Here is a 22787-nt window from a genome sequence, read left to right as displayed (position 1 = left end):
GCCACATGACCCGTGGGATGCCACAGCTTCAGCACTCACTGACACATTCACGACCCCTAAAAATGATCATAAAAACATGTATGAAGATCAGTTATCTACATAAAACTTCTTAGAGCCTGGAGTGTTTTATTTCGGTGGATCCCTCTCCACCGTGACACAGTTTGGAGGAATGAAATGTGTAGGGAATAAATAGAAAATCCCTTCTAGTCTTTTTTATAATTTATTTTAGTCTAATTAATATATTTTCTTATCACTCAGCCTGACAAGTTTATATAGAGCAGAGAGGAAAATATAGAGCAAAAATATTTTGTTGTAATATATGTTTCTAAATGGTCATTTACATGAATGGCATATCATAGCAACGGTATAGTCCAATAGATACAAAAATTACATTAAAGTTTCTTTCATGTTCATGAAAGTCCTAGAACACATCTTACAAGTTCTACAATTTAAATCAGTTTTAGTCAGTCGCTTTAGTCAGTTTGTTGTCATGGATTTATTTTGAATTACCACGAAATACAGAACACTGGAAAATCAGAAACAAAATTGGAGTAGCAGTTTATATATAATATTTTAGCAATCTCTGATTGTATTGACAAAATCTCTGCACACAAGGATAAAGGTGTGACACTTACCTAAGACTGAAGGTGCCATGGTCCAGCTGAGTGTCTTGCGTTCATTGGCACACAGACAGGATGTGTACTGGTCACCAGAGAGAGGGGTGAGGGTGTAATCTAAGGAGGGCGCTGGAGTCACAGTGACCTGTTCAACATAATCTCAATTTTAAGCCAGTAAAGTTACAAAAAAAATGATTGACAGTCATATTGGTATGAACAAAAGTTTTTGACTAAAATATTTTAACACCAATAGTAATGGATATTTTTGGAGTTTAATTAGTGATCGTATATGCTCAGGCCTTCTTTTTTATTAGAGAAAATTTGTGTCAAATAATGTACATCATGACCTACATGTGTAATTGTTTTGGACAGATAACAGAATAAAAGCTATTTGGTGTGAATTTGAATTCTTCAAATATAATGCAACCTTGGTCCTTTGCCTCATGTCCTTGATCCCAGTGATGTCTCATTTCACTGGGAGGTCCTCTTATTTTATGCTGTGACATTAAAGCTTGTCTGTATCCCTGTATTGGATTGACTGACTCCCCCTCTGCCCTCAGACAAACATCTGCTATAATAGAGGGGTTGCAGATTATATATCAATGCCTTCAAAGCAGAATGTTCTTGGGGCAGCCCCGTGGCTAAGGGGTTATTTTGTTACATTTTTACCCTGCAGCAAATGTCTTGAGGGCCCAAACCATAATGATTCAACACAGTGTGTAATGTTAAGCCCTTTTCACACATGCAGTCTATCCCTGAAATATTCAGGAACATTTCCTGCATGGGGTCATGTGTGAATGGGAGCAGGGATCAATATTCAGTGACATCTGTAACGCCAATTTCCCACCTCAAGACCTAGGCTGCAGTCAACTAGTCTTTTTTGCTTGGAAGGTTCTTAACTGAGTGAAATGACCTGGAAGTATCTAAGTGGCAGCGATGATAAGAGCTGGTCGAATTCTCTAAAAAGGAAAGGTGCTTCAGTGCTTTCTTTCTAATCTCCTTTAGCACAGGCTACACTTGACCATCCTTTACGAAATGAAAGGAGATAATTCTGTCCCACAATTCCTTGCAGCAGTAATATTTAAAACGACCAAGCAACGCACCATTCACAAACTCAAACAAAATGATATGTACAGTAGTAGATTTGAAGGCCCAACATGTTATGTCTATCTAGCATACATGTAACACAAATTTTCACTGCAATCCCGTAATCGCTGTGGGGGACAGGGGATCACGCCCCCTCCAAAATATGAAACATGGAGTTTTGTCTCCCCAATATTTGTAAATGACACAACATCAGATTCCCCCCAAAGCTGAAAGAAAGCTAATTTGTTTCCCTCAATGTTCAGTGTTGAACCAACTCTAGTGGAAACGCAGTAGATTTCACAGAAAGCCTCCTGCGTCTCGTTTTTGTTCGTGTCCAGCAACAGCGAACAACCCCAAATATTTTGAGTCCAGCTCTGAATATATTTGGTCCATCAAATCTGGTATTCTAATGTAACAGAACGGAACTTTAGCCTATTTGAAGCGTCGGAGGGAGGGGGATAAATATATTGCGCAGCACATAATAGACGCACACAGGCCATTAAGGATGCAGGCAGCAAAGTTATGTACACTGAAACTCCTGTCTGTGCATAATAGGTTTATCTGTCCAATCAGGCAACAACTAACTTATTGCACGACAAAATGTTGATCCCTTGATCAACGTTTATTTTAATGATTAGAGAGTAGTAGTATATGTATGTAGTATATGGAAACACTTCCATTTGGTGTTTGATTGGCTTGTATGGATGAGTCTCACTCTTCATTAAACTCTCCATACAAAATCCTTGATGAACCATAAAATCAATAAAAATATAACAAGCTCTGACAAACCTAACGTTTGTCTGCACAAAATGACAGAGAGCCAAAGTTAACAAGCTAAAGACTACTACTCTTTTTGGTGGAGACTGAACTAGAGTTAGAAGAAGAGTTAATACTGGACTTACATTCATCTGGTGGACACAAACTGGACTCAAATAGGATATTAATGCTGCTTTGTGTCTGCGGGATGTGTAAGTAGACAGTTGTTTGCTGAAATGTTATTGTATTAGTCATAACAACTTAATGAACTGTAAGTAAGGTCTGTGTGTGAGAATTTGTGTGACAGTAACCCTCTAATCTGTGCATGCATGCAGTGCAAGTGAGAAATGTGCAGTGTTAAAGCAGTGTTAAATTACTACAATGGCAACTTATAGTAACAGTCATGACTTCTATGGCTTTACATTGTAACATTCAGTGTATTTTCTTCAGTTTCAGATTTTGACTCCAGTGCTTACATTCTTTTATTCTGATAGTTCTTCAGCACATACAATGATTAAGTAGTATTGTGAGTGTTAAAATATTCATTACCATGATACAGCTGGACAGGTAGTTGAAGGTGGTTGCCTTCAGTTCAAAGTGCTCCCCTCGGATGATGGAGTAGGGCAGGCTGAGCTCAAGGAAGAAGGGCTGGAAGACGGTGAGCTCTTTACGAGGAGCCAAGCCAAAACCCTGAGGGGACAAACAGAAAGCCTCCGTCTCCCAGGTGGTGATGGTGTCTGGGACAGTGAGGGACACATCTTTCATTCCAGACTCTCTGGATCAAGACATACACACAGACACATTATGTGAGTTAGAGAAACATACTTTTACTATCTCAGATTGGTCCTGTCAAGTTTATAATTACATTTTTCATTTTTGCTGATTAAGCTCTCATTCACTAGCAAGAGCCAACAATATGTCATTTAAAGATTTAATGGAAATTCAGGAAGTATAAGATGAATGGATGTAAAAGGGAGGGGTGAAGGTGAAAGGAGGAGGTCATCTGTTAGGTTGGTCTGGGTGGAGGGAGAGTCAGTGTGGGAGTTCCGTCTCAGGCGTGTTTCCACCTGAGCTGATTACAGGCCCCTAGACGGTACCTAGAATGAGACATGGGAGAGGTATGCACCGTATTGAATAGGAAAGGATGAGGGGAGGAGAGAAGAGAGCATGAAGGGATGTGGGTAGAGATGAGCAGAGAGAGGGATGGGGTAGGTTTGAGGTAGGAAGGTGAATGGATGAAGGGAAGTTAAAGGGAGGGTGGATCCAGAAATCTGTGACAAACAGGGCAGGATGGGTTGACCAGGAATAAGTGGCTTGAAAGGGGATTAGAGGTGTGGTTGAGGTGTGGCCCTGCTGGCCTAAGTTAACTAAATAATAATAATAATATGTTTCAGTAGTTGTTGCCTGATTGGTAGCTTCAGCTCATTCAAAATTCTGCAGCTCAGCTATTAACCAGAACCGAGAGAGAGCACATTAGTCCAGTTCTAGCTGCTCTGCACTGGCTTCCTGTAACATTCATATTGACTTTAATGTCCTCCTCCTTACATACAAAGCCGCTAATGGGCTAGGACCAAGCTACATTGCTAACTCCATTGTTAACTATTTGCCCTCAAGAACACTGCAATCATCTGATGCTGGTTTATTGGAGATTCCCAGCAACAGCCAAAAGAAAATCAGGGATGCAGCCTTTGTCAATTACACCCCAAAACTATGGAACACACTACTGATAGATGTCAGGGAAGCCAACTCACTAAATACTTTTAAAAACTTATCTCTTCACTTTAGCCTTTAACTAGTTTTTCCTTCAGTCAGCTTCACGCTTACGCACTACTGCACTTGATTTTATACATTCTATGTATTCTGTTTTAACTATTAAGTCTCAAATTACTACAACTGAGGTACGCATTCTATGTATTGTATTATTGTATTAACATTATCAAAAGGGTTTTATTTTCCCTCTGAAGTTCATTTTATGTCTTATGTCTTTCTTGATGTGAAGCACTCGATGCATGTAATTTCATTGAGCTGCACTTTGGATGCATTTTTTGTATGAAAGGTGCTACACAAATACAATACTAATATACAAATTATTATTATTATTAATAATATTGTTATTATTATTAATATTGTTATTGTTATTATTATTGGGCAGATATGCAGAATAGGAATTTCAGTGTTATTACTGTGTTTTGGTGCTTTATGGTTCCTCATAGAGGTGAACTTTTTAGTTCCTCAGATACACCTGAATCTCTTCACCACTGGTCCATTTAAAGGGTCAGTTCACCCCTTTTTCTCTTTTACTTCTTTTGTATCTCTGCATTTAGATAGTTTTAGATTGTTAGATTGTTGTCTCCATCTCAGTACTGTGGCTCATTAAGAAACTTTATCAATTAGGTTGATTTGTTTCCCAAAATATGATGGATACAATTAGCCTACATTATTTATCCAGCTGAAAAACATTCTATAAATGGGGGAAAAAAATAAACAGTGAGCAGTTCATTAACCATACTTAAAGGTTCTATGTGTAAGAATTGTGAAGCAATTCACATGTATTAATCATTTTTTATTGCCAATGAGTGAACAGGTTGTAACATAACGTAGAAAACGAGACCTTCCCCAACTTTCTCGGTTGTCTGTAACAGCCTGTGGACTGATTTCTATGTGAAGGACCTGTGCCGAATTTTCAGCAGAAATCCAAAGGATGTGACGTTTTTGCACACTCCCGAGTGCCTTGCCTTTCTCCCACTAATGTCAACAAACAACGTCAACCCCTTTTGCTTTTTCTGTTGGTGGTCACACGTTTATGGGGAGGCTGACTGACTGGGAGTAAGAGATGCTTTGCTGAAACACGGTTGAGATCTTTTCTGTTATTATGAGAAGTGTAAGAGAGGAAAAGGACATAACCTGCAATAGTCTCAGGCTGCTGAGCAAGCACACACGTGAGTGTGACCAACAGGATGTTGACTGCAGGAATTTCTGACTCTTACAAATAGAACCTTTAATCAGTGTACACAGCATAGAAAGTTTTGAGTGTGTATGAGAAACAGAGTAAACAAAAGATGAAAAACTGCAACTTCATTGCTGTTGTTTGCCAATACAGAGCAATTTGTCCCCGTTGTTGTTGTTCTTTTTCAGTTTCTTTATAGCATAAAAAAGATCTGCAGTGTTTTGGTTAAGTGTCTGAGCTGACAAATAACATGACGTAAAGAGGCTTGTGATAAAAGCTCACCCAACTTCCACCAGGTCCCATATCCAAGTCTCAGGGAAGAAAGAGCGGGCCGTCTGTATTGGTGGAGGTGGACCTGCATCTCCACTTGGTGCTGAATCAAGGCTAATTGTCCGATAAAATACGTCTGAAGAAACAGGACAATATTCAATCAGAATCAGTGGTCAACTTGAAACAGTGAACATTCCTGAAGTTATAGCTTGTAAATGTTCAGCGTGTGTCTTACTTGGTCGAAGGAAATGATGACTGTAGTATTCTGTTCCCTTAAAGTTCACACATGATGGCATCCTGAGGAACAGATTTGTTGCCATCTTCAGGCCCATTTTCTACATAAACCACCAACATATAAAGATGGCACTTCAAAGCTGGGTCTGTATTGTAGTATCCATTATGCAGTTTGTTATTCAGTATCTTCCATTGCATTTTCACAGCAAATGTCCTGCCAGCAATTAATTTAGGAATTGGTGCATAATGACTACCTGGAAAACTGTGTAAGCGTCATCTTTTTCGCCATGTCCAGGGTACGGCAAAACATATCTTCTTTGTCTCACATTTATACACGCTACAGGATCTTCAACGTCATGTGGAATACGGGATGCTTTTTTATCAGGCAACAAGTCAAATATCTGAAAAGAAAGAAAGATGAAAGGCTATAATTTGTGAAATATTTGCTGTTGTAAACACTGACCAATATAAAAGTCTTGACAGATATGGGGTACTCTTTCATAACAAAATGTTTCAGTTTGGAAAGTATTTCTGTAAAAATATCTCTGAACCTACACTAATACTCCATTCATATCATGTGGGAAGGAAGGCAGTACCGGGAAAGATTCAGACATGTTAGGACTTGTGTTCAAAACATCAGACAACTTACGACAGCAAATTTGCAGGATTAATAATAATAATAAGTGCAATCCATATGTAGCAGAATGGAAATGTATTCCAGTCTGGTTTGAGCAGGCCTGTAGTCTCTTAGCCTCTTGATTACTCAGCGATCTCGAGCCAATCATTGTCTGTGGGCACCCTGTAAAGGCAGGTAGTTATTTTCTGGGTGCTCCCTTGACACTGAACGCACGCCCCGCCTCCGTTCACCGGACTTCCGCAACTGCTGCAGGTATGAGAGTAGTTTCTGTGCTGGTCCTCAAAGTGTGCTCCCATGCTGTTGCTTATGTTAGTTTATGGTTTCGTGGATCCCTCCGTGGTGACTCACCTCCCTCAGAAGTGATCCCCTCATTGGACTGCTGTCAGTAGGTTCACTTCTCTCTCGCACCGCAAATTTTATTATGTTGCGTGTAGTGTACAGGTGTTTCGCTTCTAGGTCCCTGTATGTAGTAGCAGCATAGGCTCCATAGACGCTCTCTCTCTCTCTTCCTGAACTTACAGACGCTGCCTGATTGGTATGTAGCCTATTATGGTGTCAGGTTCATCTTCTTTTTGGCAGCTGTCTTTCTCATTTTAATTTGATTTTTCATTATGTATTACAGGACTGTGGGCTCTGGCCAGCCGTATAGCAACTTACTCGGGAGCTGCTGTGGCCATTCTTGCCCACACCGCAAGAACACTGCTGCTTTGCCTATAATTAGCGTTAATAATCATTGTCTTTGTTTTCGATTTGTTTGGTCGGATCTGCTGCTGCTGCATTGAAGGCCGGCAGTACCACGACTAGAACTCTTTTTAGCTGAGTCGTTTTAATGGTGTGGGTGTGAGTGTGCGTGTGCGTAGTGAGCGGGGGGTTTTCTTTTTTTGTTGTCATCATTTGCTTATTCTCAGTTTTGCTTAGTTTAGTTCATTCATTTGTCTCCACTTTATAGCTTATATAATGATTTCATATCACTAATATTGTTTTCATAGTTTATTTTGTTGTTTGCTTATCCTCAGTTTTGCTTAGTTTAGTTCATTCATTTGTTTTTGCTTTATAGCTTACATAATGATTTCATATTACTAATATTGTTTTCATAGTTTATTTTATTGTTTGCTTATCCTCAGTTTTGCTTAGTTTAGTTCATTTTGTCCCAACTTTATGGCTTATGTAATGGTTTCATATTTTTATAATCTTGTTTTTCTACTTTATTTGGTTTATTTGTTTATCTTTCCTAGTTAGTTGTACAAGTACAGGGCTTTCGTCTTTATGCCCTGTAATGAATGTTGTTTGGTATTGTCTATGTGTTCATTTAGTTTAGTTTTGTTTGTTGGTCTATTCTTTTCTTTTCTTGTTTTGTTACACCACCAGCAGGAGGCCCTTTCCTATAGCTGTTGATAACCAGTGTGAAGCGTTTCAACATTAGGGCAACTGTATGGTGGTTTTGTTTGTTGGTTGAGCACTTTATTGATTTTGTATCCCTTCTTATTTTTCAGGAGCTGAGCGCCCATGGTGGTGGGGTTGGTGACTGTAGGTGATGGTTCCTCCTTTTTCCTGTGTGCTGTGTTTAACTGAGCATCCCTGGGTTTGACCCTTCACCAGTGTGTGTGTGTGTGTGTGTGGATGTGTGTACAGGTGTGCTTTGGGGTGACTCTCCTCTGGACACCTCTCCTACCTCCCCTCCACTGGTAAGCCTCGGCACTGAATAATTCCCCTGCCCCTCTTTTTAATATCTGTGTGATCGGTACGTCTAATAATTGGGTTTTTTTTACTAAATTTTGCTATTGTTAAAAATAGAGAATTGATGCTCTCTCTCTCACTTCTTGGTGTAATGAACCTATTGCCTTTTGAGTTAATGGTACTGGTCTGAGGTAACACTTGTCCCTCGGTAAAACCCCCAGGGTGGCGTAGTTGGATCCTTTTGATAACACTGGTTAGTGCCCTTTAATCCCTATTCCTCTTGTCACAGTCTGGCGTAGTTGGTAGGATTCACTTTTTGAAAGCAGAGACGTGTGTTCCCCTCTTCTTTTTTTGTTCTTTCTTTGTTTTGTTGCTTGTAAAAAAATAAAATAAAAAAATAAAAAAATTGTTAGCAGCATTGTTTAATCTTTTTGGTTTTTTACTTCTTTTTTTTGGTTTGTTTGTTCTTGGTTGCTTAAAGGCAAAGCAGCAGCTAATTTCTTGTGGATCTGTAGGAAGTCCTGGTGAGGTTGTATCACCCTTCCCCACCAACTATAGAGCTTCCCTTCATTGATCAGGTTGTAGTTATGGAGGAAGAGTTTCGAGAATTGAGGGACCTAGTTGCACAGTTAAAGGCAGATAATGAGAGGCTGCGCCAGGAACAGGTTGCCGCTGTGCCTGGCCCTACTGCTGGGCCTTCTACTTCTTCTGCCTCAGATACTGCTCCTTCCATTGCTAGTGCCCCTGTCACAGAGAGACTGGTTTTTGTGCCCCGAGACAGGAAATGTCCCATGTTTAGGGAAAGATCAGGCATAGGTTTGACTGAGTAGATTGAGGAGGTGCAAGCTTGTATGAGGGTGAGACATTTATCTCTATCAGATCAGGCATTTTTTCTGTTCGATCGCTTGGAAGGGGAAGCACGTGAGGAGATAAAATATCGCCCTAGTGCAGAACGGGGGGACTCAGCCAAGATCATTGCTGTGTTACAGGAGATGTATGGGTGTTCTGAGTCCTATGTAGCCTTACGGGAAGCTTTTTTTCCAGAAGGTAACAGTAAGGGGAGACTCTGCAGTTCTCCCTTGCTTTGATGGGCCTGATGGAAACAGTAAAGCAGCGTGCACCTGGTGGTATGCCTAACGCTAATGTTTTGCTGCGGGACCAGTTTGTTGAGCATGTCCTTGATGGTGCCCTCCGTTGCAAGCTAAAACAGTTTGTGCGCAGACAGCCTACGGTTAATTTACTTGATGTTAGGGGAGAGGCAATCAGGTGGGAACGTGAGGGTTTGCCAGGTGGTGCGAGGGGTCAAAGTCACTCTGTTCCTTCAGCGTTTGGTATTCAGTATGGTGTCCAGAGTGGTCCTCAGGGGTGGGTTAATCCCCCCCAGGTAGCTGAGATGGGTGAGATGAGGGAGCTGCTGAAACATCAGCAAGAGCAGTTAAATCAGCTTACTCAAAGCATTGGACTTTTGCAGAACTTTTACCGGCGCAGCCATTCACCTCGTAATGTGACAGTGCTGTCAGCAGCCTGGTCATTTTGCTAGGGAGTGCGATGGGACACGTGTTCCTCCTCGCTCCCAGCACTCCTTGCATGCTCCCTCACAGTCTGGTAGGCAGTCTCATCCAACTCAGGCTTCGGAAAACTAGCGCCCACCGGATTGCAGAGCAATAGTTCAGGTGGGGCATCTACTGGCTCAGGGGTTGGTCCCAGTGATTTGGAGGACAGTTCCAAGCTAATGTCAACTTGGACAAGTCCTCATCTAGATGTGGACATGGGTGGAGTTAAAGTGCCTTGTTTAATAGATACTGGTTCCATGGTGTCTACAGTCACAGAGAGCTTTTTCCTCCAGCATTTTGAGCCGTAGGGTTGAGAGCACCTTCACGCTTGTCACTGGTTGCAGCTTAGAACGGCCAATGGGTGGCCTATCCCCTACATTGGCTACTTGGAGCTGGATGTTGAGCTCTGTGGTAAGTTAATGCCACGGTGTAGGGTGTTGGTGGTGAAGGATTCCCCCGGTGAGTTGTCCTGTCAGGTCCCTGGTGTTTTGTGATTCACAGATGCTACTGAGAGCTCTTTGGGCAGCATGGCTTGGCCTTGTTCTCTTTGCCCTCTCTATCCGAGGCCCCAGAGTCAGTTGTGCAGGCGTTACAAAAGTGCCATCGGGCTAGTGTGCAGGCCCCTCAGGATACTCCAGGCAAGGTAAAGGTTCAGGGTAGAAAGGCTTGTCGTATCCCAGGTGGTGTGATGAAGGTTGTAGCAGCCACGTGCTCGGAGCAGTATTCAGGTACTACTGTGTTGTTTGAGCCCCTGGACTCTGGCTTTCCCGCTGGACTGCTTGCGTCCCCTGCTATAGTTCGGGTGACAAGGGACACAGCCTACATACCAATCGTTAATGTTGATTCCACTGACGTGTTGCTCTACCCCCGCACCATTGTAGTTGTCAACTTGCCCACAGGGGTCACTGAGGTGCCATCTGGTGTAGCTACAGTGGGGTCTCAATCTGTTTCTCGCACTGTGCCGGATCAGATAGAGGCCATGGATTTGTCCCCCTTGCCTGCATAAGAACAGGGACAGGTGAGGTCACTTCTTAGGAAGTATACCTCCGTGTTTTCTGTCCATGATGGGAACAGAGTCGCAGCCCCTACGCCTCCCCCATTGTTCTTGTCAGGAAGAAGGATGGCAGTCTGCGCATGTGCGTAGACTACCGCCAACTGAACAACAAGACAAAGAAGGATGCCTTTCCTCTGCCACGCATTGAGGAATCCCTGGATGCGCTGACGGGTTTTCCACCATGGACTTCGCCAGTGGGTATAACCAGGTTCCAGTCACTGAGAAAGACCGGCCCAAGACTGCGTTCTGCACTCTATTTGGGCTGTTTGAGTGGAATCGCATGCCTTTTGGGCTCTGTAACGCCCCCAGCACCTTTCAGAGATTAATGCAGCAGCTATTTGGAGACCAGCAAGGCCAATCATTGCCTCTCTACCTTGATGACATTGTATTTTTTTCTTCCACAGTAGAACAACATCTGGAAAGGTTGGAGATGGTGCTGGGTCAGCTCAGCAGGAAGGTCTCAAGGCGAAGCTCACCAAATGTGCATTTTTCCAACAGTAGGTGCATTACCTGGGCCATATGATCTCCGACAAGGGTGTCTCCACAGATCCAAGCAAGGTAGCAGTGGTGGCTAATTGGCAACCCCCCACTACTGTCTCAGAGCTGTGGTCTTTTCTGGGGTTCGCTAGCTACAATTGCCGGTTGGTGGAGGGTTTTGCCAAGTTGGCAGCCCCGCTACATAGGCTGGTGGCAGAGCTGGGGGGCACAAGGTCTAAGAAGAAGGCAGAACTGGGTTTCATTGGGAACTGGACAGAAGAGTGTCATAGAAGTTTTGAGGCACTGAAGACAAAGCTCACCATGACACCAGTGCTTGCCTATGCTGACTTCTCCCTGCCCTTTATCCTGGAGGTGGATGCAAGTCATAGTGGACTGGGGACAGTGCTCTCACAGGATCAAGGGGGCAAAGTCAGACCAATAGCATATGCCAGCCGAGGTCTGAGGCCCACAGAGCACAACATGCTGAACTACAGCTCAGTGAAATTGGAGTTCTTGGGGCTAAAGTGGGACATGACGGAGAAGTTCAGGGAGTACCTGCTAGGCCACAAGTGTGTTGTTTACACAGACAACAATCCACTTAGTCACCTGTCATCTGCCAAGCTTGGTGCAACTGAACAACGCTGGGCTGCCCAACTTGCATCGTTTGACTTTGAAATTAAATACCGGTCAGGAAGAAACCAGGGAAAGACTGAAGTACCCCAAGCTCCTTTACTGTCTTGCCTCATTATACCCTCTCTGACGTGGGTGCTCTCCAGCAGGCTGATTCAGTGATCCAGGAAGTCTTGGTGTTCTGGAGATGAAAGCAGCGTCCCAACTATGAGGAGCGGAAATGGGCATCTCAGCCTGCATTGGCACTGCTTCGACAGTGGGACCACCTGGTTGAGAAGGATGGAGTCTTGTACCACCAGGTTTTTCGCCCCGATGGTGCTGAGGCAGTACTTCAGCTGTTGTTGCCTGCTAAGGTGCTGACTCAGGTTCACCAGGAGCATGGCCACCAAGGTGTGGAGAGAACCTTGGAGTTACTATGGCCGCAGTGTTATTGGCCAGGTATGTCCTCTGAGGTGGCGCACTGGTGTCAGGCCTGTGAGAGGTGTCAAGTTGCCAAGGATACCCAACCCACTGCTCGAAATTTCATTGGACACTTGTTGGCTTCACGACCTAATGAGATTCTGGCCATTGACTACACTGTTTTGGAACCTGCCCATAATGGAATGGAAAATGTCCTCATAATGACTGACATCTTCAGTAAGTACACACTGGCCGTCCCCACCCGTGATCAATGTGCCTCTACTGTGGCTCAGGTTTTGGTGGCAGAATGGTTCTCCAAGTTCGGTGTCCCTGCCCGTATACACTCGGACCAGGGTCACAACTTTGAGAGTTCTCTTATCTTATTTTCAGTGCTAGAGGTATACTGATATACATATACTGAAAGACTAGTTGTCTACATACAAGTTACCATGAGTGATAGACATATGTGAGGAACTAATGTGAGACATTTGTTGCTGTTGCTTTCCAGATATTGTCTTTTTTAGCACCAAAAAAATGTTAACATTTTGTTGCATTGTGTTTGCGACTCACATGAGAAACCTAACAAGTTGACCTCAGAAGATTAGGGTGTGTCTAGGGCTAAATTTAATAAACCTGGGCAGTTCCACTCACTGTCTTGCTCTGGAAGATCTCAAAAGTGAATAGTTAGGAAATAGAAAGCATTACTCTTCTCTTTCCCTAAAAACACATTTTCTCAACCATTCCCAGGATACAGACCATATATAACAACCCAATCTCACGGCAATTCATGAAATAGTCATGAAATTTAATCTTTAGGTTCGTGTACTAGGACATGAATTTTCAATTATTTTGTGACACTCAGCATGACTTTCAAACTAATGTATTTCAATTGGAAGTATGTTTCATGGAGCATGTTCTTTTCTGTCAATCAGGATTTGGGAGCACAGAAGCTGTATTATTTTTCTTATTTAATATTCTTTTTTTAACTATAACTGCTACATTATTCAACATTTAACCCCACATTTTGTCCTTATTTCCTTTATTTCTTTATTTTCATTTTATTAGTACAGTCAATGGTCCGTGTTTGTCTGGTGGACATACTGGAGGACCTGACTTATTGTGTGCAGAGCTCTATTCAAAAATGTTGAGATTTAATATGACTGTCCTTTTCTGAAATTGGGCTGGTCACATAAAACGTGACAAAACCTGACAGTTTGACTGACAGACACACTGAATGTGACAGTTTAACAACCAAAGCAGCAGGATTAAAATCAGAGTTTTTATGAAGTTCTTATGAATTGTTGAGTGTTGAGTGAATCAGGGAAGTTAACATTAGCAGCTTTATTTCCAGCCTGTCTGCCATGATGCATCAGCTGGTTTTGTTCCATTTCTTGGAAAGGATCCTGATTAACTTTCACACAGCTCAATGGATTTAGATTTAAATAGCTTACAACCTATTTATGTATTTTTTTCAGTAACATTGGTGGTAGCAGGTACTAACAGGCTAAGCTAACAGTGTGTTAGTGGTGTTGCATTTGCAGCGTTCTGAGCATGACATCAGAGGAAAATGGCCACCGTGTGGGCAGACTTGGCACTTTCGACTCCTGTTTTGACTAAAATATTTTGAAATAAACCAACGTCTTTACATTTTCTTAACATAGCTCATCTAGATGCAGTGTAATTACTAGTTCGGCTGTACTAGAAATTTGATATATTCAGTAGATATATCTTTTTGCAACCCTTTTTACATTTGTATCAAGATTTGTATCAAGCTGCATGGCACGGCTCTAGGGAATTGTAGTTTTTTAAAAATATATTAGTGTTTTTCCTAGAATTGGACATCGCAAATATTGAATTGAAATTACACTGAGGAGTTTAAGGGGATGGTAAACACATTTGTGTAATACGATTTTAAATATCTAATTGTTAGATGGGTGAAGTTTCTGAGAAAACTTTGAAGGCCCAAGATATAAAACAAACCTTTTTGTTTGTTTTTTTCTTTTTTAGTGGAAATAATGACCAAAATGAGTCACCTTCAGAGATTACAATACTGCTGATAATCAAGGGCATTACTACAGGCTTGAGGGAAGGCCTGAAGTGCTTGGGTTAGGGTTGGGGCATAGGCTTCTATTTACACAACCCTGGAGATTTTTTGTATCTTTATGATTCTTGGTTTTGGGATTTATGTCAACATGACATAACCCATTTAATCAGGATCTGTTTTATTAGTCAATGCAAGCATACAAAGAATGTGTCTTGGTGTTTGCTCCCAAAAAACACAACACAGAAGAATAAAAATAGATAAAAGTAAGTTAATATTAATAATAGTGAAATAATCTAAATAATACTAAACTTAAATTGAAATTTTAAAGTCTATTTACATAATAGAATAGTAATAGTTTTGAAATGGGATATAAAACTTGAAATTAAATATTGACAAAGGAAATGTGGGCTGTGCTATGGACAAAGAAATGAAGTGTATGAAATATATGAAGGTGACAAGAGTAACAATTAAATGTGACATGCATAAATGATTAAATAATGTAACAGTGGAGGTTGAATGCAATGCACATTCTAAAGTCCACTTTGATGAAATCTATGAAATAATGAAAGTATATGAAAGTAATATATGAAATATATGAAGGTGATATGTGAAAGTGCAGGGATTAAATGAGGAATGTGAAACGTAAAGTGTAGTTTGATAACCCTGTCTTCATCCCATTTATATGGCCATATACAAGATGGTACAACATGCTTTATTGGATGACGTGGCTCAATATTAATTGATATGTTTTAAGAAAGATGATTTCATATTAAATATCCTCAGCCACATATTCTTGGAAATATGAAATTAAAAGAGCAACTTCACATTTTACAATCACAGGCTATAAAATGCCTTTTCTTAACAGAGACAACGGTGTGTGGATTCAGGTTGCAGCAAACGGAAGCAATTTGAAATGGAATGAAGTCCACTGACGGCAGACAACCCAAAACAGTAGTTGAACATGCCCACAACACAATGCACTTCCTTAGCCTATCACTATCAAAACCTGACAAAAAAAACTTTATTTCTCAGAAAGAGAAAGGAGAAATTAAAACTGATGACCATAACATTAACCTATTGTATTGTTGAGTTATCAAGAACACTTTTGTGTTTTTGTGTTGAGAAATGTTAAAGATATCATTAAAAGAAAACCTTAACATGGTAAAGAAAATACTTCTGGGCAGCAGGTCCTCCAGTCTGCCCACTGGACTTGTCTTGCCCTCCACTTCTGCCTCCTCCTAGTGGGTGTGTGAGTGTGTGTGTGTGTGTCTCTCTCTCTGGGTTCTAATTGTAGGAGTGGAGACAGGTGTGTGGGAGTCGGGCGAACAGCTGCCATTCATCAGGAGGTCTGCTTAAATATAGGGTGCAACCTCCTACTCACCGCCAGATCGTAGACTCTGTTCCTACAGTCAGTCACACTTCCAGCCTACTTATTACTGTTCTGTCAGTATCCAGCAATTGCCTGACTTTTGTTTTCTCTGTGCCTGCAGAAGACCTCAGCCTGACCCCGGCCCTGTCTCCAGTCCTACTGCCTCACCGGCTCAGCCTATCCCTTGACCTGGCTCCCCACTCCATCCCCTATACCCAGCCTCACGCCCAGCCCAAGCCCCTAGGTTCCCCAGCTACCAGTCCAGACCTTGGCCCCAGTCTCCCAGTTTTACCGCCTTGCAAATAAATCCTTTTCCAACCCCACTCACTGCCTCCTGCCTCGGTGTCTTGCTCGTGGGTTCATTAGCCTAGCCATAACAGGACTGACGCAGCCCATTGACTGTAGGCTAATGATAAAATTAAAATAAATAAATAAAAACAATTATAAAATCTTGTGATTAAATGTTGAGTAATGTAGCAATTATATTTAAAAAATGAATAACAAACAATACAGCTTCTATGCTCCAAAGCCCCGACTGGCAGAAAATAAAAACTAGGTGCAAGCATAAAACACACTTCCAATTGAAATACATTCGTTTGAAAGTCATGCTGACTCACAAAAAAGATGGAAAATTTGAGTCCATGTACACGAACATATAGATTAAATTTCATGACTATTTCACAAACTGCTGTGAGACTGGGTTGTATATGAAGAAGGATGTAGTGAGGTGTGATGTCACCCATTGGTTTGCACTGGAGTTGGTTTGAAGCCCAGCTTATGATTGCCGCCATCTTTTCAGTTTGGAGCCAAGACCTTCCAAAAAAGGAGTGCGTTGTGTTGCCTTTCACGCCCTGGAAAGACGCCGCGCTACCTCAGACCCAAGCTAATGCTATCTTACCGGAAGTGCTGCACACTTGGGCTAACGTTAGCTACTTAAGCTAAATTGTGCTAACAAGGTAGGTATCGTAATCAAGTAACATTAAACTTAGTGAAATACTGAGACAATAGTCCGACTCAGTGTGGGTCCCGGAGCTGGGGAAAGCAGCAGGTGAGCCAACTGTCAATCACAGCTGTCAATCAACGCTTACACGGCAGATATCAAAGCTACTATGAGTCAAAATGACCACCAGCACACTTATTAGAGGGCCTGAATTTAGAGATGGAGACTGATCTCCAACTTAGTACTTCCAGAGAGAAGTTCATGCTTTTTGAATAGGAGTCATTTGGAGCATCTAGGGACGATCGGTGGCACTTTATCGTACTTCAGCATTAACTTCAGACTCAAGTTGTGGAAATTGCTGCTTGTTACAAACCCATTGATGTAACACAGAACACAATAAATAAATAAAATAATCGAATGCATCTGCTTTGGTTGATCTTGACCTTGTCTACATTCAGAGTCTTCCCTGGCTCCTTAATGAGGACGCTCTGGTCGACAGCGCTCACGCCACACAGAGAGTCTGGATGGGCCGTCAACTTCAGGATGCTTTCTTCTCCTGGAACAGCTGAGGACGGAGAAAACTCCAACAACACCTGAAACACACACACAAACAGATGCACCATAATGACCTTTAGAGCTGTAAACCTGCTGTATTTTGCTCCAGTGAATCATCTGATAGAAGTAGTTGTAGCGACTACTGGCAACAATGTAAAAGTCGCTGAGAGGCTGAAGTTGGGCCTTGTTTGCCGTTTGTCTGACACGCTACCAAAAAGATTCGCTGAGATCAAAAAATAAGTTTAATAACTTTTATTAATGAAAAGGATCAACTTATTGCACAAAATATACTCAAAATAATCACAGCGATCAGATGTAAAACAGCGGTCAACCAAAAATACGACAACCCACTCACCCTCTGTCTCTTTCTTACCAGCTGGCATGCAGGTGAACAGGTGCTTATATTAACTATAGGATACCACCGCCCATATCCATGTGACCTGATTATCAATCACCGTGATCATGCAATAATAAACAAACCAAAATAACCCAAAATATAAAACAAAAAATTACTACTTTGCAATTCATTCAAACTTGAAAATGAATCCATTCATGGCTCCTACACGCCAGCCCCTAATTATTAGGTTATTACATAATAATTACTCACATTACAGATTTTAATAGGAGGCATGAAGCAATTAAAAGCTCAATAATCAAATTCCATAAATTTACTTTACTTTTTCTTCCTCCCGATCCTGTACATGTGTCATAAGTCAGTAAGACCAGAGGTTACTAGCACATAGTCTTATCAGAGTGATCTTTACCATCACTCTATGTCTGTCAGTCAAAAATCAGAGTCAAAATGGAGGTCAAAGTGTCACAATGTGCATCAGCCACTCCTTATCCAGCTTCGGCCTCCTGTATTAGACAGACTTTGGTTATTGGTCGGTCCAGGCAGCTGCTCTTTGTTTTGATGCGCACCTGACGCACAAAACCTCTCCTGTCTGGAAAGGTTTGTAGGACTCTTCCCATGACCCAGGATTTACGAGGTGCCGTGTTATCCACTATAAGCACTATATCTCCAGGGATGAGGTTGCGCTTCACTCCTGACCACCTCTGATGCTCCTGCAGTTGAGGTAAGTATTCTTTAACCCATCTTTTCCAGAACAAGTCAGACATGTACTGGACCTGCTTCCATCGTCTACGAACATACATGTCAGTCCCCTGGAAGACTCCTGGTGGCAAAGATGGTAAGGTCTTCAAAAATAACAGGTGATTTGGTGTCAATGCTTCCAGGTCATTAGGATCTGTGGATGCTTTAGTAATTGGACGGCCATTGATGATGGCTTCCTCTTCACAGAGAACTGTGTGAAGGCCTTCTTCGTCCAAGTTTTGCACTTTCAAAGTGGAATTGAGGACTTTCCTCACTGATCTAATTAACCTCTCCCAAGATCCTCCATGATGTGAGCCAGCGGGGGGGTTAGAAGTCCATTTTATTCCTTTCTGAAGAAGAACACCATTAATCTGCAACTGATTCCACTGCTCAATAGCTGTTCTCAATTCACGCTCTGCTCCAATGAAGTTTGTCCCATTATCAGAGTGCAATTCCTGAACTTGACCACGTCTCGCTATAAAGCGTCTGAGTGCATTAATGAAAGAGTCTGTGTCCAGTGAAGGTGCCACTTCAATGTGGATTGCGCGTATGGCCAGGCAGGTAAAATGACTCCATACCTCTTCACTACACTCCTTCTGCTCCTCACCTCAAAAGGTCCGAAATAGTCTACTCCAACACGAGTAAAAGGAGGTTCATCTGGAGTAACTCTTTCATAAGGTAAGTCTGCCATCTGCTGGGACACTGGTTGAGCATTCAACCGTCAACAGATGATACACTTTGACCGAACTCTCCTTATGGCTGTACTGGCACCGGTGATCCGATATCTCTCACGCAGTTTGGATAACATGTGGTTACGACCACCATGTCCCACCTCTTGATGAATGTGCCTCAGAAGAATGGCTGATATATGTAAATCCTTAACCAATATTATGGGATGTTTCGTTTCTGCTGGCATAGATGACCGGCTGAGCCGGCCACCAACTCTCACAAACACCATCCTCCATCAGTGGGCAGAGTGGAATTCATCTGGAGAATTCCTCTGGAAACCTCTTCCTTTGACTAAACTTGATGATCTCCAGTTCAGCCTTCTCAAACTCCTCCACTGATAGACAACTTGAAACTGTCTTTCTCTTAAAAGTTTCCATGTCCTTCTCCAATGAACGTCTTTGTTGGTCCGTATCCAAGTCAGACTGCAAGAGCCATGCTCAATTGTCTCCTCTTCTGACAAACAGACAAGAGCCAAGTCTTTAATCTCAAGATCCAAGCAACAGACTTTCTCAGATGGGTCCAAGAGTCAAAGTAATGGATCATGCGAGTCACTGCATCAACCTCCTCTCTGACCTGTATAGCATTCACTGCAACAGCTTTCTTAACCTCAGGGTCATCTGATGGAAGTTGAAGAGCATCGTCAGGAGAGACAGGCCACTCACTCTCAGGTTGAAGGAGAAAATGAGGCCTTGACACCCATGTTGCATTCTTGAGAAATGTATCTACTTTCACACCCCTGGAGGCAACATCGGCTGGATTGCTTGCAGTTTCAACATACCTCCATTGAGAAGGGTGTGAGGCCTTGCGAATTTCTGAGACTCCGTTGGCAACAAAGACTCTGAATCTGGAAGTTTCATTTCTGATGTACTTGAGCACAGAAGCACTGTCCGTCCAAAACACAGAATCCTGAAGATGCATGTGCAGCTCTTTCCTCCACAAGACATCAATGCGACTTGCCATGGTGGCAGCAATAAGCTCCATTCGGGGGATGGTAACAGACTTCAGTGGAGCTACCCTAGCCTTTCCCATAACAAAGGCACTGTGCACTTGAGTGGGCATTTCGTGACAACAGGTAAGTCACTACTCCATAGCCTTCTTCACTTGCATCACAGAAATGATGCAGCTGTGCTGTAGTAACTTCTCCAAAGTCCAGTGGTTTCAGACATCTCATGATGTTACATTTCTCCAAATGACAAAGTTCATCCAGCCAACTTGTCCAGTCCTGAGCAACTGACTCAGGTATGACATCATCCCAGCCAAGTGCTCTCCTGCACAGATTCCTTAAGATCTTCTTCGCTGACAGGACAACAGGACTCAAGATACCAAGAGGATCATAGATGGAGCTAACTGTTGAGAGAATCCCTCTCCTGGTGAGTGGTCTGTCCTTGATCACAATCTTAAACTTAAAAGTATCAGACTGGATACACCATTCCACACCAAGTACTCTCTCTACTGGTAGCACATACTGATCCATGTCCAACCTTTTCATATCCTTAGCTCTGTGGCTCTCAGGTATCACAGACAGAACATCACACCTGTTGCTTATCCACTTTGTGAGCTGGAATCCACCTTTAGTACAGATGGAGACGAGGTCATGATAAAGTGACACTGCTTCCTCCACCGAAGCCATTGACACAAGACAGTCATCAACATAGAAGCAATGTAGGACCTTATCCACCACTTCCTGGCTGAACTGTTCTTTGTTGTCCTCTGCACATTTTCTTAGGGCAAAATTGGCGCAGCTGGGAGATGACGTTGCCCCAAAGAGATGCACCATCATCCTGAAGTCGACGAGATCTTGATTTAAATCCCCATCAGGCCACCAGAGGAACCTCAGCAAATCAACATCTTCCACTGGCACTCTTACCTGGTGAAACATGGATTCAACATCTGCTATGATCACCACTGGTTCTTTCCTGAATCTGGTCACCACTCCTATCAGTGAACTTGTAAGATCTGGTCCCTGTAGGAGTTGAGCATTAAGTGATGTTCCCTGGAAACTCGCTCCACAGTCAAAGACAACTCTGATCTTTCCTTTTGTAGGATGGTAGACGCCATGGTGCGGGGTATACCAGACCTTGCCATCACTACATTCCACATCCTCTTCAGGCACCCTTTCAGCATAACCTTTGGCAACAAGGTCATTCATGAAGGCCATATAATCAGCATGAAATGAGGAATCCTTCTGAAGCCTCTTCTTCAGGTGTAAGGCACGCTGCTCAATGATTTTCTTATTATTTGGCATGCTAACGTCCCTTTTCCTCAGAGGTAAGTTGATCTGATAGTGGCCATTCACTTGCTTTGCTGAGTTTGTGACCAGTTCCATAAACTTTTGATCTTCTCTTGACATGCCAATTTGTTCATCCATGCTGCTTTCAGGGAATTCTGCCTTAAATTGCTGCTGCCAAAGTTCGTCCAAACACACAACTGACACTCTGTTGTTCACTCACAGTCCATTGCATCTCCACTGTCTCCTTTCAGTGGTCCGTTCACAACCCAACCCAGCATTGTCCTTATTGCATAGGGTCCATTATTAACACTGCGTATGACTTGCAATGGTTCCAAGGCCTTAGAAAGATTTGTCCCTATCAACAGCTCAATCCTTGCCTCAATCTCAGGCAAATTGACATGTTTTAAATGAGGCCATCTCTGAAGATCACTCTGTCTTGGAATGTTCCCCTTGTGAACAGGCATGCACACCTGCGTGTAAGCCTTGGGCAGTTCACAGAAGTGCTCCGCATTCAAGCCAGCTACCTCCAGGCCTGACACGATTTGACTGCTCACAACTTTCTCTTGGCCCATTGTCCGTAAAAGAATATGTACCATCTTCCCTGTAAGGTCAAGCTTGTGCATCAGAGACTCTGTACAGAATACTGCTGTACTGCCTTGGTCCAAGAAAGCATAGGTGGTGACAATTTTGCTCCCCTTTCTGGATTTAACTTGCACTGGAACTATGGGAAGTTTACAATTGTGATCACCAGCCCCAGTAAGACCACTTGACACCAGAGTGCTGTCCACTGACACCTCTACTTTCCTCTCAGCTAGGTCAGATTCCTTTTCCTTTGGAGGAATGTGAAGTATGGTTGGATGTTTAAGACCACATTTTGCACAGGAAATCTGTTTTCTGCAATCTTTGCTGATGTGTCCAATACACAAACAGCCAAAACAGACACCATTGTCCTTCAAGAAGCCAATCTTCTCTTTATGTGCTCTTTTCCCCAACTGAGGACACAAATCCAATGCGTGACCTCCTCGACAGCAAAGACATGTCTTCCTTTCAGTTTGAACATGTTCCTTCCCTTTGGTTCCAGGTTGAGTTTTGTTTCCCACAGGGGCTACAGTGGTAGCAAAACTAGTTCCCTTAATTCCAGAACGAGATTGTGGATTGTGCTTGCTTACACCTTTGTTTGTTGTCAGCGATGGAGCATCTTGTATGTTTCCAAACACTGGGTCAGTTAAGATTTTCACTTGTCTCTCAATGAAATTAGTGATGTCAATGAATGTAGCTCTCTGGCTGCACCTTTCTTGCAGTTCACAGGCTACAGTTCTCCAAATGTCCCTAAATGTGTAAGGCAATTTCCTTATAATGGCCAGCATATTGGCAGGCATGTCCAGCTCATGCAAGTATTGCACCTCTTCCATGGCATTACAGCAGCCTCTGAGGAAAAAGCTGTAATCTTGAAGAGATTTCACATCTTCAGTTTTGATCGGAGGCCATGA

The 22787-nt window shown here is 42.5% G+C and overlaps 1 protein-coding gene across 1 annotated transcript in view; it reads right to left on the bottom strand.

Moving 5' to 3' along the window:
• The window catches only part of LOC137185622 (alpha-2-macroglobulin-like), a 51819-nt gene that overhangs the window by 10438 nt on the left and 18594 nt on the right, over positions 1-22787 (bottom strand). The window contains exons 16-22 of the mRNA XM_067593870.1: positions 17134-17283; positions 6165-6311; positions 5912-6011; positions 5689-5812; positions 3009-3234; positions 636-762; positions 1-56 (exon numbers count right to left, since the gene is read on the bottom strand). The exon at positions 1-56 is cut by the window's left edge and continues 66 nt beyond it. Of these exons, the coding sequence (XP_067449971.1) occupies positions 1-56; positions 636-762; positions 3009-3234; positions 5689-5812; positions 5912-6011; positions 6165-6311; positions 17134-17283 (930 nt within the window). The remainder of the gene's footprint in view (positions 57-635; positions 763-3008; positions 3235-5688; positions 5813-5911; positions 6012-6164; positions 6312-17133; positions 17284-22787) is intronic.

Source organism: Thunnus thynnus, chromosome 7 (assembly GCF_963924715.1).
Source record: "Thunnus thynnus chromosome 7, fThuThy2.1, whole genome shotgun sequence".
NCBI lineage: Eukaryota > Metazoa > Chordata > Actinopteri > Scombriformes > Scombridae > Thunnus > Thunnus thynnus.
The sequence above is the reverse complement of the archived record's forward strand: the minus strand, read 5'-3'. Positions and strand labels throughout refer to the sequence as shown.